Below are 24,322 nucleotides of genomic sequence, written 5' to 3'. Positions count from 1 at the left end.
TGATATATGACACGTAATCAAATGTTTAAGTGCATGGCACACGCATCGCCAAGTCGAGGTCCCAGGACCTCCCACCCTCCATCAAAAAATATGAACAAAAATCTATGGGATTGGGTGGTCCGGAGCACACACAGCAAATCCGACAAGTAAATATAATAACAATAAAATGAAGCAACGACATGAATGCCATCGCAGCGCCAAGGCGAGATATTATGACACTGCCGGCAACAATAAAAAAAGAAGAGTATAACAGCGAAAAGAATGCCTGGCAAGGACAATTGCTGGCACGAATCTCGGGCAGCGTCTGTTCAACGCTCGTCGTCCTCGGTTTTGGATTCCCTGTTTCAGGTCAAGAGCGCTTACAAAGGCTTGCGATGACAAGAGGACTGCTGGGCAAAAAATTCAGCGAAAAAATTCATCCAGGAATGTCCATAAAATATTTAATACTCAGTAACTTGAATAAATATTTTATTAAATATAATTTTATAAAATCAAGGCAAACTATGATTTATACCTAAACCTTAAGTACTCACCTCTTCATTTTGATACCCCCTGTCACAGTCCTTTTACTGGGTATTAAATAAGTGAGAAAACTCTGAAAATGTCCTGCCAGTAGCTTCTTTGGCACTTTGCCAGCAACAATCAGGTGCGCTCATTTTCTTTGTTTTTGCATTCTTTATTTTTTAAAGACTTAATAACATTCATTATCTGCATATATTTTACATTGCTACACAGTTTATTATTTTATTTTTCTTGGCTTAACTTTTCTAAGGTTGGATATTCATTTCTCTAGTTATGGGCCTTAGTCTAGTTAACATTTAACAATTTGTTCATCGTACAAGAAGAGAGACAAAGATATTCTTAGCAGAGATATGCCTTAAGCTGTGCTTCATACGTTTAAGTGCAGAAAAACATAGATTTTGTGGGTTTTAAATATGAAAAGTCTTTCAATAAAAAAGTTGTTTTAAAAACGTGGGATATATTAACACGATTTAAAAAATTATTTATATGACTTTAATTTGATATGAAAAATATAAAAGAAATTATATTAAACTTATTTCAGTACAATTAAATTATATTAAATTAAATTAAATATCATGGGGCTTTTATTTATATTAAAAAAATAATTGTAAAGTCTTAAAAAAAGGGGAAGAAAGGTTAACTGCAAAATCCATTTTTATTCCTTATTCAAATTTTATCTTGGCTAGTTTATTGGATAAGAATTCCTTAAATTAATTTTCCTATTTAAAACATTTCTCTTATCTCGATACAAGTTTTCAAAATTTAACGATTATAATTTGTATTCTTTATATTAAATAGGTCTAAATTCTGGCTTATTCAAAAATCTTAAATGTTACATCTTTGGCTACTTACTTGAGTTTATAAATTTATACAGTTTTGCACGCCACTCTTTCAGGCTTATTTGGAATCATTATACAATACACTTACTATTAAGATTTCCTTACATACTTTTTTTGTTTGGTTTGCAACTTCTCAGCCAATCCTTTTTTGAGCATTTCTCTAAAGACTGACAAGCACAAAGCCCACACAGAGGAACAATAGCATTTTAATGCTTCTCTAATTGATGTATGGACATACATACATTGATACAGTTAATATAGATATGTACATACAGTTAGTTAAGCTAGCCGGTTACGCGGCGTATACGTGATGTGGAAAAAATATGTATCTAGAATTTTCAAATATATACACACACAGACCGAAACTGATGATGATGATTTTTAGGCCAAGTTGCCGGGCCTTTTGACGCCAAACCTCTCGGTTAATTGTTATCTCCGCTGAGCAGCATCCTCGCCACTTAATTGGTTCGACAGGCGGCTCCTGTTTGTGTTGCTTGTGTGCCTGATACCCTCGGTGTTGCTGTTGCCCCTGATCCTGGTGCTCCTGCTGCTCCTGCTGCTCCTGCTGCTCCTGCTGCTGCTGCTGATGATGCTGCTCCTCTGACAGCAACTCCCCACGACGGGTGATGAGCTACACAGAAACGCTATTAAGACTGGCAGCGCGTAGAGGGAAATGCGTGCAATTGATTTGGAAGCTAATATGCGTGACCAGGGCACCGATGAGCTCCACCCAAATGTGGATGCACTGGAGGATGTTGCCGCTCCTGCCGCTGCCGCTGCTGCTGCGGCTGCTGCTGCCGCTGAAGTTGCCGCTGCGGGGCGTCGGCTCTTCTTCAGTTGTTTATCTAGTTTGTGGTTAGAGAGAGCAGGAAAGAAAGATTGGATGAGTAATGGAGGGCAGTGACCTGGGATCCGGAGGCTGGATGGATTGCCAGGCGTTGGCCAAAACTTTTGTGGGCACAACTGTTGCTGATGCACTCGGAAAAAATCACATTATTGAGGGATATTTGAAGGATTTTGATCACTTACTATCAAGGACTATAAAATACTTTCAAAGTAAATCTACAGAATGGTTTATTTCAATCTAAGGCTAAGCCTTTTCAAAGTTAAAAAAGGAAGTATATTTGCCCTACTCATAAAATTTGCAATTAATATTCTTAAACAAAGTTTCTTCGAGTGTCCTTCTGTTGTTGGCTAACTAACCGCCAGATGATTGATGATCACTCACCTTCTAGCGATGACTGCACCTTGTCCAGGGACTGGCGGGACTTGGACATGACCGTTTCCCGCGACTCTAGAACCGGGATCCTTTGGTGCTTGTCGCTCTCCACACTCTCCTCGTTGCTCTGCCAGTACACGGACGAGATTTTGGCGACACACTGCAGTTGGATTACAGGGAAAACTTTCATCAAATCTGTGTACATTGATAAATGTGTGTGTGTGTGTGTGTGTGCTGGGAAATGGAAAATGGGGGGGTTGGGACTGCAGCGGATTGGCCATTCTCTTGACGGCGCAGTAAAAGTTTTATGCTTTCATTAACTCCTCCCGCACGGCACAAGTAACGAGTAACCCGAAAATGACCCGCATACATCTCCGCAGGACTTACACATACACATACACATGGTGTGCACACATACACCGCCACTGACACATATGCAAACGTATAGTGACCCACACACGGTTGGTCAATGGTCAGTGGACAGTGGTACCCAAGTTATTGGAAATATGAAAAGTTTATTATAGAAATTGATATCAAATTAAATTTACTGATAAGCTAGGCTTTTGTTATAGTTTTTCTTTAAATTTTTTCTTGAAAACTAAGTTTGAAATATTAATTTTGTTATATTATTACCGCCACTGTTCATGTCGTAAGGACACTTGGCCTGCCGCCCGCGTTCGCATGAAATTTTGTGGCTTGTTCAACATACATTTGCACTCGCAGTGGTTGGGGGTGGCGGCTACCCCTTGGTCCAGTGTCCAGGGGGTTGAGTGGCTGGACAACTGGGTCCGAATGGATAATAATCAACATGAGCTGCCATGTTATGTTGTCGCAAATTGAATCAGAGCAACAGCGCGATGGCATATATGTATTGGAATGGCAATCTCCCGAATGTATGAATGTATCAATTTTCATGGCCTGTCCAAATACCATAATCAGTTTATATCGTTAGGATACGATGATAGGGTTTCCTCTTATAGAGGATCTCTTTTGGGAAAGTATAGCTCTTGCGTTATAAATATGTAATTTTGAGATAATGTATTTAAAAAAAGGGGTTTTTAAATGTTGATATCAAGGGAATCTATCTCGGTTTTTGTTATATGTTTCTCTTAGTTTATTATTTATTAACAAGAATTAGTGTTCCAGTGATGCTTTAGTTCTCTGACCCAGTGCTTAGGTTCAATTAGCTCACCTTTAGCTTCATGTCGCCGTGCTTGAAATGTCATCCTCGCACCCGGAACTCGAGTCCTAGCCGGGCAACCTCCAGTCCCTCTCGTCCCACAATGAGGGGCTCGTAGGGTCGTAGCAAGGATCGATTCGCATGCATCCCGTTAATCAGCCAACTGAGATGGCAGACGGGCTTAGAGGCCGCCGAGGTGCAATTGACGCGCACCATGTCGCCAATTTGATAGCGAGGCTGTCCGCCCGTGATTTGTGGTCCATGCTTTGGAGTCACTGAAAGTCCATAGAAAATTACAGTTGGGGATTAAAAGGATAACCATGGAATGCTGGAATGAGCTGTTAAAACTGTTTTGTAACATAACAGGGGTCATTTATACATAGATTACCTAAAACGAATTAAAAGTGAGCTATAGTCAGAATAATAATTACTCTTTTTATAGAAACTTATTTTTTAGTGTGAAATCACTTAAAGATTTAATAATTACTCACTGTCCTAATAGTCAATGTGGCTTAAACTTTTCTAACATATCCTTTCATATTATTTTACTTGCTAAATAAAACCACAAAATAAACAAAGGGTTTTGACATTTGATTATAGCCCTCCCGCAGTGATATAAAGTTCTATTCGGCCAAACAAAGATTGATGGTTGATTTGGTTTTTAGTTTCCAGTCAAATTCAATTCCATGCCTGGCAATTTTTGCGAGCCATCAGTGGAACAATTAAATCGCTCCCAATTCGCATCGCAGGGAACAATGTAAATTTATTTAAAGCCAAACTAAAATAAAGCATAATAAATATACGGAAATGTTCATAGCTCCTCTTCTTGGTGCGCAATTTTTGCACGTTGTAGCATTTGATTTGTTTCTCTTTTTTAGTTGTTTGCTCTTCTATTTTATTTTTTTGTGGGTCAGTGTGTGTATGTGGGGGAATTTCAGCTGCTGGACATGATGATGTTGATAGTGCGAGGGGGCAGGGGGGGAAAAGGACGAGAGCCATGTCTGCTGGCTGACCTGGCCGATTGCCAATTGGGTCAACAACTGTGAAAATCGAAACTAAACTAAAGCGAAACTTCAATTAAGCATAATCGATAGTTTCTCACTGATGAAAAGTTTGCGAAAAATGAAAGGAAACTTCAACGTTTATCGCACAAAAGAATATTTCGTCCATGCTTTTTCATGCGCTTCTTAATAATGGCAATAATTGTGCCAGGACTTTGAAAAATTCAACTTGAGATGAAAGGAAAAGGAATTAATATGAAAATATATACTTGGAGAAAAAAGGTGTTAGGTTTTTGATTTATATACAATAGTTTTCACAGGGCTTTAACAAACATTGTAACTTTTAATAATTCCAATTGGTATAGTTTTCTAGTAATATATATTTCCTTAAACTTTCTGCTAAAACGAAATATGCACACTCATTTGCAGGTGACGTTATTTATCGGAGTGTCCAAAAATAAGGTCACAAGAAATTCCCCCTCCTCGTCCTTTTCTTCAAGTTATTCTCCTTTTGTTCCTTCCTGTTATACTTTCACCTTTCTTTTTCGCAATCCTTCTTATTGTTCGGCTTAACTGAACTGAACTGCATAAATTATTATTTTCAGCGACTATTTTTACGCTGTCCTCTGACATTGATTAAGCTGTTGATATTTTGTGGCTCTCCCTTTGGTCCCTTTAATATATATTTTTTTGGCAAAATGTTCAACATTTTTCCCCTTGTTGTTTGCGCCAACATCAAACCCTGTTGTTGTTAGTGGGTTCGGCTCCAGTATCAATTGGTAATAATTGCTGGGCATTTTTATTCCTCCACCGCCATTGTCCGGCTTTGTTTGCCTCCGAGGGCTTTTTGGACAAGGACAAGGGATCAACATGGATCCAGTTTTGCTTTTTGCGTGGCCCGGACCCACGGATCCTCCTCTTTTGTTGTATACCCGGCCGAACAATGGATTCAATTGACCAAACTGAAACAAATATCTAAGTAATCCGGATGCCTAAATAAACTAACAATTTTTCACCTTAATAGCCTTTGGGCCAAACACAGTCAGAATTACATACACAAAAGGGTCAAAGGACGCAATTGATTGAAAAGAAACGAGTTGCCAAAGTTTGGCCATGATTCTTCAGGGGTTGGAGTTAAGCCAACCCTTAAGTCTTTTCTATTGGGAAAGGTTCTTCTAATCGATGGGAATTTGTCAAAATATATTCATATTATAAAACAAAATAAAATATACTATATAGAAGGATATTCTTTAGCTTTATACTCTTCCTTAAAAAAAATACAAACTATTTTAATTACTTATTTTAACAAATAAAATTTGTAGTTCGGATAAGTCCTCTTCCCTTATAGTTAACCCTTTCAACATTTTAGCATTTTTTCCACATCTGCAACTCCACCACGCATTTCTCGCAGAGATTACGTTGAACCAATTTCCCCCACCGGATGACCCCATCATATGCAACTGCATCGTGGCGCCTCCATTTTCCGTTCATTTCCATCGCATTTCCACCCCCCTTTTGCCCCATTTTCAATTTCCGCGCATACACTGCAATTATCGCTTTTGTCGCCCGGTTGAGGCTGTCTAATCTAGGGAACTGGGTCAAACATATATTTGGACCCATCGTGACGGCTCATCACTCGGCTTTGCCCCTTGTAATTGCATTCAATTATTTCGAAAGGGCGGGCTCAAAAGCTGGCATTCGATTTCAGTCCTTCTCAGAACGCATTTAGTTAAATATTTCCGTAATTTAAATGAGATTTTTTTGGGAAGCAACTTAAATACCTTTGGCATATCCCTTTATTTATCTCTTTTCTGCCCAGCTTTTCCGATTGCCTTATTATTTGTTTTCTTCATTGAGGACTGCCTGACGACTCTTAACGGGATTTTTCCACACTTTTTCCTTCACAGAAAATTCATTAAGTTTATTGATCCGCAAATCGTCGCAGTCATTATGCCTTGATTTAATCCGCTTACATCTGAACCTGGCGGCTGGTTTAGTTGAAGAGAACGGCTTTCCAACCTTTTGCCTTCTCTGCCTCTGCTCTGACTTTTCCCGCTTCCGATTTTTCGCCATTAAAGTCTGAGTGTAATTGAGTAATTTCCAACTGGAAAAACGGAAGCGTGTGTTGGGGCAGCACTGATTGGTTGCCTCTGGCCCCTCTTTCTCACTCTCTCTCTCTCTCTTCTGGTCGAGGAAATATTTAGTTAGCCTAATTATGCGATATACCGATTTTGATTGCCGCACTTCTGAACCCTCTCGACAACCCGGCTGGCGGAAATGAAGGTGAAATTTGCCTGCCTCAAACAGTTGTCCCATCGACCGTTGATAAACATCATCAACATCGTCACGAGGTTTACGCAATTGAATATTTGGGTCAGAGTTGTGTCAATATTCTATATATTTCATACTTAACAGGACCTCATTTTGTTTACATTAGCTTATGGTTAAAGAGATTGTAGAGTAATATTGTTAGGTATCCATAAATATTATTGCCTATTTGAAAATGAAAGCTAAAATATATCTCAATGTACTGATGCCTACCTTTGAGAAACGATAAGAGTTAATGTTTTAAAGCCTAAATGTTGAAGTAGACTTACTAACTCTTCACTCGTGACTTTAACTCTTTATACTTTTCCAAGTCAAAGTGCCTTAAAGACTTCTTTTAATCAAATATTTTTATACTAAAACTATTGTCAAGGTCCTTGTCTAAAATATTATGAATTCTTTAAAACTCTATCAAGATTTCTGGCTTATCTTAAATCGAGAATTTATCACTTTCCCTGTGAAGCTTTCTATCCGCTTTTCCGCTGTTATTAAACACGTTTATTCTAAGTTTTCCTCCGCAACCGTTTTTCATATTGCGTTTGGTCATATTTTTGTTGGATTGCGCAAAAATTTCAAATTAAGTTGCACAACAGGGTAGGAGCGAGAAGGCAGATGGCGTGCGAGCGAGAGAGAGGAGAGGACCGAAGCTGTAAGTGAGCAACAGAATTGCATCACGTACATGGGCAATTTGCCAGAGGAATACAATACAAAGAACAGGCACACACACACAGACACACATACACCGGAAAACATCCTGAAAAAGGATGGCCGCCTCTTTCTATCTCTGTCACACCCGGTATCTGCTGTCTTTCTCTATCCCCGCCCGCTGGCTTTTTTGGCACAGGTTTTGTGCCCGAGAATTTGTAAATCGCAGCGAGAAACAATGCCGGGCATAAACTAAATAAATGTGAAATATTTTATCCCATATACGTTCTGTGCCAGAAAGAGAGAGAGAGACAGAGGGAGAGAGAGAAAGAGAGAGGGAATGAGAGAGGGAGAGATGGAGCCACACAGACAGATTACTTTTCGTCGCTTAGTCCGCTCGGTGCAATTAATCTTGCCGCTTTTCTTTGGCCCAGCTCGTTCCCTTTTTCTCTCTGTATATCTCCCTCTCTTTCTCTGTCTTTCTTTCTTGCTTTTTCCCATGAAAGGACTTTAGTATGGCCGCCTTTTTTCGTTGCCCACTTTCACTTACCCACAACAATCATGTCCTCGTGACCGGAAACTGTCTGAAACGAAGGCGCCTCGCCGGACACTTCGCAGCGATATCGGCCAGTTGACTGAAGGCTAACTGAGCGCAGGACAACAACGACGTCCGTCGAGTTTTGCAACTGGAATAAAAAACACAAGGAAGGACGAAAAAAGAAGTTAGTAAAATTGGTACAAAAAAGTGAAAGGCAGCTAAGAAAGGGAGTCCTCCTTTGGGCCCAATATTTATAAAGTTTATATTCTTATTTACTTGCAAAGAGTTTTATTTATTTTATTCAGTGAAGGAATCATTTCTGACCATATAAATCATATATATTCTTAATCAGCATGAATACCCGAATCAATAACCATGTCCGGTACAATAAAAAATTGTTCGAAATTTGTTAATTTTTTTTTCAAAAAGAAAAGGGGTTACATCGTTAATCAAAAAAAAAAAAATTCACAAATTTACAAAATTTTAATTTTTAAAAATTCGAAAAACTCAGTATGTAGATTTGTTAACCTAATAAAAACTAACACAGAACAGTTTTCCAAATTGATATTAATGCATTTTTGGCTTATGATAAAATAATATTTACATCAGTGGGTATACGTAATATTTTGTTTTTTTTGGGACTGTTGTTTAATTGCTATAATAAAGTTTCCCATTTTACTTTGAATTGTAGCATAAATTAATTATAAAACTAATAGGTACTCCTAAAATATAAAATAAATAAATAATAAATTAATAAATTGTGCTATAATTAAGATATACAGTAAAGTTACGGAATTCATCATATTATTATTGAATTATAATAGTAGTATATTATAAAAATTTTAGTCAGGAGCTTGCAACACAGCTCAGTTCCTATAAACTATATATACTTTTAGTGAGCATCAACACCCAGGTCGGTTGCTCTCTCTCTTTGCCTATATCTATTTTATGGGTCTAACACTCTGTAGCTCTCCATTACTCTCCCTCCCTTACTCCCACTTACACTGGCTGCCTATCTCTGGAGGTGCCTCTTTCTCCCGCGCTCTCACTTTCTCTACTCTCTGCTCGGTGACTATAAATACAGCCGCTGCTGTCGGGCTGATCTCAGTCTGGCCGTGGCCTTCCACCTGTTAACATCGTGAGTGATAGTGAAAGTGATCTGATAGTGATAGTGATTGCTCTGCGACCCGAAAAATATGACGGCCAATGCAATACATCTGGATAAACAAGATGATACGACGAAAAGCCTAATGGAAGTCACCAGGAATAGGTAGCTATGCATTTATTTTCCATCTAATTCCCTAATTGCCATGAATCCATATTAATTAATTGTAAAAAGATTTTTTAAAATTCTTAATGTAAACAGAGCAGATTTAACAATAAATTATTCACGAATTTTAATTCTTTCTTTCCCCGACTAGTTTTCCCTCTATAGTTATAAAACTAAACCTGACTTTGACAATTTTTGCTACATTATTATACTATTTTAGGATATTATATATAATTTATAAACTATGATTTTTCGATAAAATTGCCATGTAAAAATTTCTATAAATATAGATTCAAGGAATGCGATTCTTTTAAGCATAGTTATGACAAATTTTCGATACGATCCTAAAATTCAATTGCAAACTGCAATGGTATATAATCTTCGCCTTCCCAAAGTTAGTTTCCTTTCTTGTTTTAATATATTTTAGCTCTATATTTAAAATAATGGTTTAATTGAATCGAAAAGATTTAAAGCGATCCCTCAATAACGTCATCCTCCTCTTCCTCTTCATATTCATCGGAATAATCGTCATCATCCTCCTCTTCAACTTCATCGTCATCGTCATCATAGTGTTCTGGTACAAAGTCGTTGAGTACATCCAGCATTTCACCAAGATGCTGATCCTTAACGGGCATCACCTCATCGATGCTTTCCGCGGTGGGCGATATATTAAAGTTCTCCATAGACTCCCTGAATTTCATAGCATCTTCCAGATGCAGAATACTCAGATCCGCATTCTTTCCCCGACTCAAGTCGATGGGATCGCTTACGGGTTGGCGGATTTGGTGGGCAATCAGGCGGATGACATCATCGTCATCGAGGGGCTGCATAGAATCCTCCAGAGATTGCAGCAATTTGGATTTTCGGTTGCTCATAATTTCAGCCAAAATGTAATTTCCAAGAATTTGAATTTTTACGACAAACAAAACTAGTTCTCGATAACTTTTCAACTTTGTCAATGTGTACTTGTTATTCAAATTTGTTTAAAATATTCAAAGGGTCTCAAATTATTTCAAACATTTATTGATGGTGAAGAGGAGGAAACGGCTTAAAAATTATCCGGTAACAAATAACTAAATATCTAGTTTAAAATATGAATCTTATCATTGTAACAATTATTTAGTTTAATTTGCTTTTTTGTTATACTTTAAAATCATTTTCTTACCTCAACATCGACTCCGGGTAATGGAAAGACCTGTCCGGGTGGCATATCCCTGGGCACATAGCGATAGAACTCGAACCCATCCTTATACCACTTCACCGAGTACAACGACTCTCCGTCCAGATCGAACTTGCAGCCGAGAACGGCATCCTCGTGGCGCATAATGTGCTTGGGAATTTTGATCTCGGTCATTGTCAGGCATTCCGCGAACTCTGGAAAACGAAATAGTTTGTTTGTTAGAAAATCTTGCCGAAGTGTGCCACTTTAATAAGCCCCTAACTGCAGTTGTGGGCTGGCTTCGACGCTTCGCGATTTCAATGCCACTGGCAGGACATAAATAACTTGCAGCAAGTGCATAAAAGTCAAGGAAATCGAAGGAAGCCAGACTAGAACAATGCGCTTTTGTTTAGTGAACACAATGGCAAAGTGTGGGGGTGTTGGTTGGAGGAAAGTGAACGCGGCTAACTTGAGGAACGTGTCCTGGTTGGAAGGACCCATTCTTTCAGTCTCTATTTCTGTTCCCTGAGAAAAAGATGCTGCCGTGGGTGCTGGCAGTGGAAAAGCTCTTGGGCCCCGGCGATATAACTCAGCACTCGAGACAATGCTGCAGTGAAATGAAAAGTTGCCAACTTATTTAACAGCCCAAGACAAAGACGGAAAACTGTGTAGGCCATTCTCACACTTTCCGTGGAGAGGAGGAGGAAAAGTAGGGTAATTTGGCTCGTACAAATCGAGATATGAAATTAATATTGCAGAGCCGAAATATGAGCAGTTGGAAAGTGGGGCAATCCTAAAGGGTGAAGCCAGAAAATCTCTTGGTATCTGCTTTATTTTGAGGATTAAAGTGTTTGAATATCTTTAGAAAAGTAAAATATGTAAAGTTGAGTAAGGCACTTAAAGTGAATACCTCACTTGTTACCTTAAATGAATTTGTTAATACCATGTTCTGTTGATTCAGCATTAAATTAGAGTTTCTTTTCTATACATTTCAGATTTAATGATAATTTTACCGACAAACATAAATGCCTGTCAGAGAAACCCACCATTAATTGAACACAAACAGGTAAGTACATTTTACTTACTTCTCTCGATTAGAATGTATTGCGTCACATGTGGGATAAGCATAAGTAAACTTAAGAAAGCCCTTTATTAAGTTATTATGTCGTTGGCATTTGTAACCACTAATGTAATTTTCTACCAAGCTTAAACAATTACATTAAAGTGTCAACACTTTCTTTGCAATCAACGAAATCCACTTTATCCTTTGCTGTCAAATCAGAAATAGCATCAAAAACCGTGGTGAACTCAAAGCAAATCCCTCATTTCCTCATTAAGACCGTCAACAGCTTTCAAAGTTTATTTTTGGACAAGTTCCAAAAAAAGAAGAAATAACAATAAGGCAGAGTTTAAAAATACAATGGGCTCGTGTGTGGGTTGAGTAGAGACTGAAGATAAAAATGGTATGCCTAAAAATAAGTGCAACATTTCATTACCAGAAAAAGGAAGCGGCATTAAAGGATTTTTGATGTTTGTTTATTTTTTCTTTAGATTTGAGGAGAGCATGCTAGACCAAGGCATTTTATGGAAGCTTAGATTAAAGAAAAATTGGGTTTTCAAAAATGAAATGTTATACATCTATAAATAGTTAAAGTTTATGATGGATTGGAAGATAAATGTTTCTAAATTGAGTCTAATAAAAAAGTAGTAGAAAATACAATATATTTGAGGTTTTTATGTGAAAATATGAAATAGAAAATAGTATCATAGAAAACACAACAATCATATATACTTTCACAAGAGTTTTTTCCTAAACTCAACATAAGATTGATCGGTCTGGGACACCTCGACAAGACTGTCCCTCTCTACAGGATATTCAATGTTTCGACTTCTGCCATTAAACTTGGTTTCCTGCTTTTTGTGGTCGTTCAACCAGTCGTCCAACGAAGCGACAAACAAACCAGCCAACAAACAAATGGAGAGCACAATGCACAAAGGCTGGCAAAAGAAGAGCCGCCGCCATTGAAGCCGATGACGATGTTGATGTTGATGGTGGCCGCGGAGGGAGGGGGCGGTGGCTTAGTCTCGTCCTGGAGGAAGTGGGCGCGGCACCACGCCCACCATGGGCTTTGCTCCTTTGAGTGCATTTCCGCTTTGCGGCGGCGGCGTCGTTTGAGTTCCTTTTTATTCGTTCGTTTTTTTTCCGGCCGGTGCGTGGCTCCGCTTTGGCGGACACTTTGTGGAAATATACTCGTATTTTGTATGAATGTGTGTATGGGTTTGTGTGTGTTTTTGCGGCTTAAGTATAATTTAGCATTTTGCACTCTCGAATAGTTTGTGTAGAGGTGAGCCTGACTGCCTCGTTGGCGGAAGACAAACAAAGTGCGTTTGCCAAAAGGTTTTCCACAGAACAAAGGCTCTCTGGTAGCGGAAAACTCCTCGGTACGAAGTAAGAGAATTTTTAAGGAACCGCTGAGACAACAACCTCGGGGAAAATGGAAAATGCCTAAGAAGTTTGAAGTCATAAAGTAACATCAAAGATTTGCAATTTCGGAAATTGTTGGGGTTTTTAAACGAATATTTTGAATATGATGAGGCAAGAGCAAGAGTTATTTGTGAGGGTTTTAATATTAAACCGAGAGAATCTTAAAGAAATTATAAATAAAACCTACTTAATAATTATTAATAATACTTTATGAAAAATGAAATAGCTTTAGAAATAAGTTATACATTTTTATAAATATAAAAATCAGGCTTATACTCATTCTATATTTATTTTCAAGATTTCTCAAGTACAAATTACTTTAGGGTTCACTGACTTTCTTAAGAATTTCGTTATAATTTATCCTACATCATGGAATTCCTAATGGAAAGACTGACAGCTGAGTTGGAGTTATTTTTTGACAAATGCCAAGTGCGCAACTGGAGCTACCTGTAGTTGTGGCCCGAACCCTGAGGTAATTAATAAGCCAGAAATTGGAAAGTTTTGTCATCTAACCTGGGCTTAATTAAGAAGAGCCTTTGCCAGAATTCCAGAAGAGGAAATTGTGCTGCTGGCGGAGCCGCAAAGTTTTCCATTTGATGTCGTGTAAACGTCGTAGTTATGGTCGAAAGGGGATCACTCAGAGTGGCTAGGGTTCCACCATTTTACCTTGGAAGAACTGCCTTCCATCTTCACCGCCGCCGCCACTGACAAAAGTTTGCTACTTAATTATTGTTGATTTTTAAATGATTTCATTTGCCGCCCGAGGGCAACAAATGTCAACCGCAGACAAAAGTTGGCTGCCGCCCCCTTTTTCATTTGCATTCCCATTCCACCCCGAAATGATTTTCTTTTTTGGGGGTTTAGTTGTGCTCGAAATCTAATTCGAATAAAGGGCGACCTGCTTGGGTGTCAAATGCAGAAGTTTACCGAGCAAAAGTTTAGCTTTGCATATCATTATGGCTTTTTAATGGGGTGAGCAATGGCCAAAGTCGGCTAAGCAATATACCACAAGGGGTAGTCTTCCTAAGCAACTAATGAACTCTGCAAGAATACGCGGATAGCTTGATTCTAAGAAGCGTCTAGTAAATCAATCGATCTATTGAGTTTTGGGTTTTATTCAGAGGTTCATAGGTAATTTTATTTCTGAAATAAGCTTACTAGCCTAGGTTTATGGAAACTATTTTGTTTATTGATTTATTACTTTATTTTATAGGCATTTTGAAATACCGTCAAAGGATTAAATTAGTTTAAAAGGAAAACCATTGGAAAGCCCATATAGTATAGAAACCATTTAGGACAAAAACCCCTTTGGTAGGCAGCCGGATTAGTTACACAATGCAAACAGAGTTCCTCAATCCCAAAAACAACCTTCCCGAACCCCCTGGTATCCTTGATAGAACTCTCGGCAAAGCAATTGCAATTTTGAATCCAAATCTGACTGTCACATGAGCTCAGCTCGGATTCTCCGCCTCCGTTTTTCTCTATATAGTCTCTCGACAGGCAAATGCAAAATGCAATTAATTTTATTAGAGTCCATTGAAAACTCATTGGGAAAAACGCTCCACACAAAAGGGGGGCTGTTACTGTTATTGTCTTCGGAAAAATGGGTTGAGTTGGCAGCCAAGAATTTATGGCCCGACCAAGGCTTCACTTCACTTACAATGCAAATTTTTCCAGACATCGCAGACGAGACAAGGAAATTATGATGCGGCTCAGTTGGAGGGCTTACCCATGGGCTTTCAGGGCATACCAGGGACCAAAGAGAGGCTCATTCTCAACCGGATGCGAAGCCTTGAGCAAATAAAGATGTTTTTTCCATGTTTCGCAGACGCCAGCAGCATCAATACGCATCAATCGCAGCCCCCGGCAGTCGAACCCCTCTTTCCAGTCCGTGTCACATCGACATCCAATGGCAGTTGCCCAGAACGTGCTTAATCTGCAATCAGAGGCGGAAGTTGGTCCTCCTCCTTCTCGGTTGCCTCCACGGTCCATATGCCTCTCGTCCTCGTTGTCGTCGTCGTTGTCCCTCTCGGTCCAGTTTAGAGTCCTGTCCCCCATCTTTATTTCAGTTGCAGTCTGAGCTGAGATACCCTAGGAGAGTATCCTTTACCATTCTTCACAATGATTTCATACAAATCTTTAGAATATTACAAATTTTCCTTTCATTTTTCAAAATTCTTCTATGAAGACAACAGTGATTATATATTTTTGCTTAATTAATATATCAAGAGAATCAAGAGGCTTTAATAAACTAGGATTGATACTCCCAGATGTCTTTTAATTATGTATATTTTTTTTAAGAGTATGCAAAATCTTTGATGCGTTTGTCCCGTCTCTTGGTGCCTTTGGAAACGAGTGCATCATCGTTGTCCTGGTCGTTGTTATTGCAGCCACAAAACAGGAGCACGTCTGCCACTCCTCGTTCCACTCCCTGTTATCCTTGCTGCATCCCTACTACTCCCCCTGCCACCATCAAAGCCAACAGCTCCCAGTTGTCAGCTCAGCTCAGTTCAGTTCAGTTTTTTGCTGCATTGCAGGCGCACTTTCATTTGCATATTTCGCAAAAAAAAAGAAAGGAAAATGGGAGGAAAACAAAAAAAATATGGCATAAAGTATAAGAAGAGATGAGAGTGGCACCAAAAAAGAAAAAGGATCGATCGGATCCCATTGAGCTGGTTTCCTGTTAGATGGTTAATCGCAGGGCGCGGAAAGTCAAAAGTTTTATTATATCGACTTGACTCGAGGGAATTTCGCAACAATATTTACACTTTCTTTTTGTTTATACAGCGAAAAGAGCAAAATGAGCAGGGGCTTTGGAATTTAATCCTTCGAACATATTCTGTCATTGAAATAACAACGGTTGACGAAATTTTAAACAAGGTTTCTATTATTCCCGATAATTACCATAAATTGTGTGAAACATCAAGCTCAAAATGACGAATGGGTGAAATTAATCTGGCCATCAGTCATTGCAGAGGAAATTTGTCTTTCAAAGCGACTGGCATAATGCACTTTATTTTCTTTAATTAGAATATCAATTAAATTCCCCTTACACACACGAGCAGCTGTAATAATATAATTATGATTCCATTCGACTTGCAGACATTTCCTAAGCTTTATGGCTTCCCAATTATATCCCCTTCTGCGGAGTCAATTAATTCAATTAAATGGAAAACGTAAATTTTAACCAATTTATGATTAATCACATGGCGGTTTGTCAGGGTTAAATAGCAAAGGATATAGCTTAAGTTGATGTAATATTTGCATTGCTAATATTTTATACATACTGATAATTCACATTAAAATTCAAATTTAGATAAGTAGACTCCCTATTGAATTATTCACAAAAACTTCAGCCTAATAAGATTCATGGCTACAAGCCATCCATTCAACTATTTACTATTCAAACCATTGGCCTTTAAGCCATCGAAAGAGCCCACAATCTGTTGGCACCTTCCTAACTTGTACCCTTCAATGGCTCCTCAAGAACACTTTAACCCAGACTAATCGCCAGAAAAGGCACTTAATAATACTTGTAGGTATTTATGATGCCTAAGCAAACCAAGGGAAATCTTTAATAAACTCTCCACTCCGAGATGTGGCTTCGAGTGCTTGGCGTCTGGCAAGGAACTTTCATTAACTGAATAAGGGGGGATATATTCGAAGGATTCCAGGAGGAAGGAGTGAGTGCGTGTCGCTCAACATTAGTTTCATGTGCTGCCAATAAATGTGTACTTCCCTCGGACAAACGCTGACCGCTCTTTGTTACTTACAATTTGGCCAGAAGTGTGCGCCACGTTAACTTAATTTCATTATTTGTTGCTCGCTTTTTTTCTGTTTTGGGGCAGCCAGAATTCCCCCAGTTCAACGCTGTGCGGCATGCGTACGCGTACGTGACCTCATAATAGGAAAATAAGATTTCTATCTATAATTCAGGCACAGTCCTAGAGCCATAGAGGGAGAGCAAAACCTCAAACCCTGGGACGGCTAAGTGCCAGCAAATAATAATCATTTTTGTTCCCCCGTTTGTCTAGACAGAAATTGTATTTGTCAGTCATTATTATTTCGCTCTCTGTCACAGGAAGGGAAAGCCAAGTTAAATAGTGAGCACAGAGATCTGCCACAGAAACTTTTTTGCTTTGACAACTCTGCCGCAAAAGGAAACGGAAACGGAAATGGCAAAAAAAACTTGAGCATGTTTATTTATTTAATTAAATGCGGCATCAGGAAACTTTCGCTGGTGCGCTTTCTAGTTTTCCCATGTTTTCTTTTTTTTCCCCATTCAAGTGTTGCCTCTCGGCAATCAAGCTAATTAAGTTGAAGGTTTTCCCCGCACACAAACAGAAACAAAAATTAATATTAATAAAATATATTAATGATGATTTCGCTAATGAATTGAATTTATGGCTCGGTCGAGCATAAATTTCATTAGCTGTGAAAATCGACAATCATTCGAACGGATACTGAATTCTTTTTTCTCGCTAAAATAAAACAATTAATAGTTTTAATCCATCAAAAGTTCAGTGGGAGGATTATACATCCAAGGCTTGCATTTATAATTAGTGATAATAAATTGAATTGAATTGTGTGTGCTTATGTAATTTGCTCAACTAAGCGAAAGAGAACAATTAGCAAACTAATAAAAACAAAAAAGGAAAACTAAACCGAATTTATATATAAATGAAAATAACCTATAGTAAATATATATTTTCAACCTCATTCGACATCTCCATCATCTCTGAGAAACCAAAAGTCTTCTCCAAATTCTCCCTGCTTGTGGTTAGCCGCGACTTTCGCTTGTTTGCCAGTTAATTTTGTTTAGTTTTAGCTCAGCAGTTTGTTGAACTTAATTAAAAATAAATAACAGACAGCGAAGGCAGTGGCAAACTTGTTGTTTATTAATGCCTCGCCAAAGAGTCTTGGGGGGTGCAGAAAGGATTTTCTGCCGAAAAAGGGTGAAAGGAGCTGACTTGAGCCTTGACATTGCGCCCGACTTTATCAACTTGACAGAGAGCCTAGCAAGGATTTGCTCCATCGATTATTGAATGAATTTTAAATGAGTTATCTTGGAGAGGAAACATATGCCATATGAATTATATTTAGAAACATAGAAAGTTATATTTTTGGGGTTGATTAAAAACTTTTCGACTCTTCTCTCTTACCGTAGCAAAGTTGGAAAATCAACCAGGCGAGGATGCCATGGCCAATGTTATATTTTCTGTATATTGCAGGATCCATGTTTTTTTTTTCACTATTTCTCGTTCGCCGCAACTTTTTCGGGATGAAACTTTAATTTTTCAATTTGTTGAGGAATTTTTGGTTATTTTTCATGTCCATGTCCGCGTGCGAGCTTCTATGTTTGCTTTTGCTTCGTTTGCGTTTTCCTCTTGTCTCATTTGTGCAATGCAATAAATTTCCCTTGACCGCCAACGAGGGAAAGCGTCAACCAATTGCTTTTCTTGTCGCTTTTGCTTTTCTTGCCTCGCTCTTGCTGCTGCTGGTTTATTTATATTTATTTTCCACGAGCTCGTTGCTATTTGCTTTTCCTATTAAGCGTTCGCCCACATAGGCACTGTCGCATTTACATGTTATATCCTGGCTGTCTATTTGTATTTGCCTCCTCGTGTTCGCCTTCTTTTATTTCTATTTTAGTTTAGTTTCCGGTTTCTCCTGTTTTCCCGTCTCTTCACGCACTGTATTTAATTGAAACATCAGCAAAAGTTTTCCTATAAATGAAAGAAAATACCAGAAGATTGAATATTTATCTTGGTTAAAGTTTTGTTTGCTAATATTAGCTTACGACTATTTAATTCCTTATCAAAATTTATGATTTGCGCAATTGAAAAAATATTTATCAAGGAGTGAGTAAGTCATTTGTCATTTCCCAGTGTCTTCTATTTTTACCTGGCAAATGTTTTTGTCCAGTATGTATTTTTAGATATCTGTCAGTCATTTATTTATGGGGCAAAGCTATTTTAATGCACACTTATATGTGTCTGTTTACCTGATTACCTTTTCTGGGGACTGACATATTAAATATTTATGGTGGCCCAGGAATTTATAATCAGTATCTTTTAGTTACCAATGAAACGGATACCCTTTTTTGGATTTGATTTAAGGTAAGTCTAGACGTTTGTTTATAGCTGTTTTAACTTATAGTTTAAAAATTAAGGTTGTATGAGTAGCATATAGAATAGGAGTTCATTTAGTGAGTTAATAATTTAATCTTAACGCAAAAATATTCAATATTCAAGTCACTTGCCCTAACACTGAGTCAATTCTACCCTCTGAACTGTAATAAATATTACATTGACTATTTCAAATATGCACTTTAAACTCCCCAAGCTAGCCCAAATTGGTAGCTTCAAGGCAGCCAAGACACTCGCTTCGTTGTCAAATCTGGCTCACAAAATCACCGAAACAATAAGCCAAATGAATTAATCATGCAATTTATGGCCAATAACATTTAATGCGTATTAAATGCTCTCCGAATAGAAAGCCCTAAAGGACAAGGCCCAAGGTTCTCAACTCAAAAATCATTGGGCAAAGGCATAAATTAACAATAACATTGTACAGTCTGCGATTGTGTAATTGTTCTCGGGCAGGCGAAATTAAATTTGCATAAAATCAATTAAAACCCAAAAACTCCTCCCGGAAAGCGGCAAAAGCACTCAAGGGGTGGTAGCTGGAAAATCTGTGAAGACTGCCTTTTGGGCACACAAGTTTTCACAAAATCATGTTTTGTAATTAGAGGCCATGAATAATTTTAGCACCTTGTTGTCATCTATTTCCAGAGACACGCACACATGTCGAACGGTGAGAGTGGCTTATGCAAAATAGTTGAGTTCTGTTCCAGTCTTGGACCCTGAACACACACGCTGCGTATACTTGATGTTGTTGGCTCCAGGACCCGAGTCTTTTGCATAATTAATTATGTGGCAAGCATGGCTCTGGCACTCGCTAGTTAAATATGCAAATATTCGGAGAACAAGGTCTAAAAGCGAGCTTAGACACCGCAGGTCACTCACACACACTTTTGGCCACTCGCAAATCTCTCTCCGAGTCGCTGTTGCCTTGAGATTTTTTCGCTCCTTAAATTGGACCTTCCTCCACCCGAAAAATGTTTTGAGTTTTCTGCTTTAAAGAGATTTTCCTATAAGGCCATGTTCAATGGCACAAACACACACATATGTACACTTTTCTGGGGCCGTAAAGGGGACGGTCTGAACATTGAAGCTTAAGCGCCTTGTATGTGGGACTCTCTGAATGCCGAATGAAGAATTGACTGAATGGCCATACGAGAAATGCCTCACTGACTGAATGACTCGCATTGCCCTTTGCGTGTGTGTGTGTGTGTTAGCCATTGTGGGAATCCTGCTTGTGTGTGAGTGGGCCTTGAACAGCCCTTCAGAGCGAAATAAGGCTTTAAAATTTAAGCTGTAAAACTGGTGGCATCGCTACTACATAGGTAAACATGGGGAAAATTATATATTTTTTGAAATTTTTTGACTAGAAATAAATGTAGCAAAGACACTTTTTATGTAAATTAATAAAGCTTAGGAATATATGATTTAATAAGGATTCCTGTGTCCTTTAGGTGACATAAAAAATTTTAAATAATTAAACAGCATAATTTTAAACCATTACAAAGTCAGAGCAATATTAATTAATTGAGTTTTCACCAATTTTTGTTTTATACATTTGGGTAAAACATAATGTAACTAAACATATTTCACAATATAATATATTATACATTTTTTTATTTACATTTTAGAAGTATTATCAATAATCAAATATTTTTAAAACATTCTCTCTTTTAAATTTGAATAATCTCAACAATTGCTTCTCAATTATAATCAAATACAAAGTAAATAAACCCAAAATTATGCCCCATATTTGTTATATAATGCTAATAAATAAAATTTACAATTATTCCCATAACCGCAACCATTAAACTGAGAACCAATGACATAAATTACAAAATTGTTGCCCCCGGATACTCGAAAATATGTTTTCCTTTCCAAATAATTCGAGAGGGAGTCCCTTTATTTATCTTGGTGTTTGAGTTTTAAGTGTCAATTGATAAGGTCATAAAGGCCAGCCAGCCATGGAGCTGACCTTTCCAAGAGTTTAGGGATTTAACGATCTGCTGGTAGGACGCTTCTGCTCACTTTTCCACAAAGTTTTTCCTTTGGCTTGCCTTGAACTAAATGAGACTAATGAAAGGCCATAACTCAAAGCCCGGCCACAGAATGTCCCAGCTCAGCGGCACAAATTAATTGGCATTGTGCGGGAATGTCATATATATAATATATAAAGCGGAAAATCGCGGTACTAAAACAATCGGGGTTAATAAAATATATAGGGAATATCGGAGATATACATTGTATAAAATTATACAAAATTGAGGGAAAGTTATATGAGTACTTGGATAAGAAGATAGATTTTTCATGGATGTTTAATAATTAAATGCAATTTATAAATACCATATATTAATATTTATATTATTTCGCGGCTTCAAAGGAATATAAATTTATAAAAAATAAATATTTAAATTTTCATTGCGGCTTCTTCTTTCTTAAATATTAACTTTAAAATTCAACACCTCGAAAAACAACCAAACTTTCAAGGCAATTATGTTACCAACCGACTTACAGGATGACAATAACTTCTGTTTAGACTCTATTATCTTGTCCTTAGGTGTCCATTGTTTATAGTATATTGCTGTATGCCCGTATCCGGCTATAGAATTTCATAATTATAATAATTTATGTTGACACCTGAGGCGTGTGCACAAATTGAACTGGCCCCAAGGTCCGCGCCAAGTTAATAAAACTTTAAGTTACAATTTCTATGGGTGTGTGTGTGCTATGCTTGTCCCTATGAATGCTGGAAAATCCCTAGAGAAATATGAGGAAAATTGTATGTCGCATAATACTCACTTATTGCTGCTATTTGTGCCGCTGACGATTACGTTTTCCTTTCTGCCGCTCCTTTTTTTGTCAAAGAACTTTAAAGAAGACTTTTGTTGTGTGTGCCGGTTTTTCGGGGGGGTTTTAGCCAAGTTAACTTTTTTGCCTGCTGGAGCTCACACACTGTTTTTGTTTGCTGGCTGGCCCACGTGCATAATAATAACAAATGATTGGTTGTCACGCACGTAACGGTACTTTCATTCATAATTTATGCATTTTAATTTGTCAAAACCAACTAGAAATGCGAGGGGAAAAGTCAGTTAGTCGCTGGCTGGCGAAAATGAATTTGGAAACATCAAGCCAGACGGCAGGAGGGGTTTAGATTAGTTTTTTCCTTGTTTTTTAGTCAATTGCAGTTTTTGTTTGTTTTTCTCATCCTCTCTCTCTCTGTATATATCTATCTGCCTTGTTTTTCGTTACATTTTATTCATAATTCGCCTTTTCACTGCTCCACTCCCCCAAATGAAAACACACTCACACACACACAGAGGGACAGTCACTGGGGCGCACGAGGCACACGGACTTACGCGTCCGCACGAATGTCCTCGGTTTTATCGCGATTTCCAGGACTCGCACTCGGCAGTGGAGCAAATCGAGAATCGAGTGACGAGAATCGAGAAGCGAGAATCGAGAATCGAGAATTTTGCACGGACTTGTGTCGCCTTCGCCAACCACTCAGCACCAATAACCGACCAAGACTAAAAGCTTTGCTCTCCTTATTACCTGGTTTTTACTTGGCGCCCAAAACCACACACACACACACACACACACAAAGGCACACGCACACCCGAACACACGAAGGAGTCTACGAACAGGACACGATGGCCGGATATTAGGATGAAAAGCGACGAAAATACGAAAAGTTTCAAGCGAAACGCACAAACTGGTTCGCATTGTCTGAGGTCTGCGAAAACTCATGGCTAAGAGAGAAAAGAGAGAAAGCACTACAGAAAATGAGAGGCAGAGAGAGAGAGAGAGAGTGGTAGAGAGAGTGTACCGAAAGTAGCACCTCGTTTTTCCCCGAGAGAGTTCGTTTCCGCTTCGTATTTTGTTTGTTTCAATTCCGCTTTTCACATTTTACATGTGTCTGTTAGGGAAGTTAAAAGCTGGAACTTCCAGAAAACTGCTCTGGCAACATGATGTTAGCAAAAATACTGGGAAAATTATACATTAGCAGAGATTTAACAGAGGTCTGTTGCAAATTTTAATAAGGATTAAAACAGGATAAGGGAAAATTTTATTTTTTTTTTATTATATATATCTATGTAGTTCCGAAACAAACAAACAATTAAGTACAAAAGTATTAGGATTTGATTTTTTTTAAGAATTAGTTAACTAAATTAAATGAGAAATTTTTAATATATTTCTAAATACAATACTAATAAAAATATTCTATTATATTAGGATCAGAACTTTATGAACCCCTAAACTTCTTTCCACTTAATTTTCGATTTAATATAAATACGAACGAGTATAAATACAAAGTGTGGCACGTGGCTAGTCAAACTTCTGACTTTAACTGGTCTCAAGTAGGAGTGCAAATTAGGAGAACTTTTTCCCTGCCCCATAAGGATCTCTCCCCGACTCCATCTAATAAACCCCGAGATGTTGTTCGCCAAATGCCTAGTTAAGTCCTCGCAGAGCCTGCATCAACAGCATTTCCTTTGATACGCACACAACATTGGCAAACAACGAAAACAATAGAAACAAGTGGAGCAACAAGAAGGAGCACAAGGAGTAGAACCAGGACCCAGGAGCAGGAACGGGAACATGGACGTGAACTGGAACAGGAACAGGAAGGGAAACAGGACCACAGATCCTGGCCCAGTGAGGCATCAATAGAAAATACCAATAACATCGACATCATCCTCCGCCTCATTAGCCCAAACAAAAACTGCTGACTGGGGCACACAATGCCCCAGCAAGCAAGCAAATCGGTTGAGGAGCCATATATACCCCCGTTTCCCTATTTTCCCTGGCCCGAATCCTTTAGCTCTTTCTCCCACTTTTCCGTCACATCTTCCCAATTCCATCGTAACCCTAGCTCAAGGGTTTTCCAGTTTTTCCTTCTTTGTGTGTGTGTATTTTTGCTGCACAAGTCCCGCTGGCAATTTGAAGTTGAGCCAGCAGCCAGGAGTTCCTCTTTTTCTAACCCTCTTTCTATCGG

The 24,322-nt window shown here is 38.3% G+C and overlaps 2 protein-coding genes across 2 annotated transcripts; both read right to left on the bottom strand.

Moving 5' to 3' along the window:
• Window positions 1-655: 655 nt before the first annotated feature.
• On the bottom strand, window positions 656-23,041 carry beat-IIIb (beaten path IIIb). The gene is given in 7 exon segments (XM_020953512.2): window positions 656-2,206; window positions 2,590-2,740; window positions 3,773-4,035; window positions 8,282-8,417; window positions 10,705-10,913; window positions 18,346-18,909; window positions 22,126-23,041. Coding segments are annotated over 6 exon segments (1,251 nt in total). The 5' UTR covers window positions 18,422-18,909; window positions 22,126-23,041; the 3' UTR covers window positions 656-1,790.
• On the bottom strand, window positions 9,944-10,612 carry LOC110184867 (uncharacterized). The gene has a single exon (XM_020953513.2). The coding sequence runs from the start codon at window positions 10,412-10,414 to the stop codon at window positions 10,007-10,009; it is 408 nt and encodes a 135-aa protein (XP_020809172.2). The 5' UTR covers window positions 10,415-10,612; the 3' UTR covers window positions 9,944-10,006.
• Window positions 23,042-24,322: the final 1,281 nt, after the last annotated feature.

The sequence above is a fragment of the Drosophila serrata genome, unplaced genomic scaffold (genome assembly GCF_035046125.1).
Source record: "Drosophila serrata isolate PLE 108 unplaced genomic scaffold, ASM3504612v1 contig_275, whole genome shotgun sequence".
Taxonomy (NCBI): Eukaryota; Metazoa; Arthropoda; class Insecta; order Diptera; family Drosophilidae; genus Drosophila; species Drosophila serrata.
The sequence above is the reverse complement of the archived record's forward strand: the minus strand, read 5'-3'. Positions and strand labels throughout refer to the sequence as shown.

Coding starts and splice junctions, on each gene's coding strand:
- LOC110184867 (XM_020953513.2), bottom strand. CDS start 10,414: ATGAGCAACCGAAAATCCAAATTGCTGCAATCTCTGGAGGATTCTATG.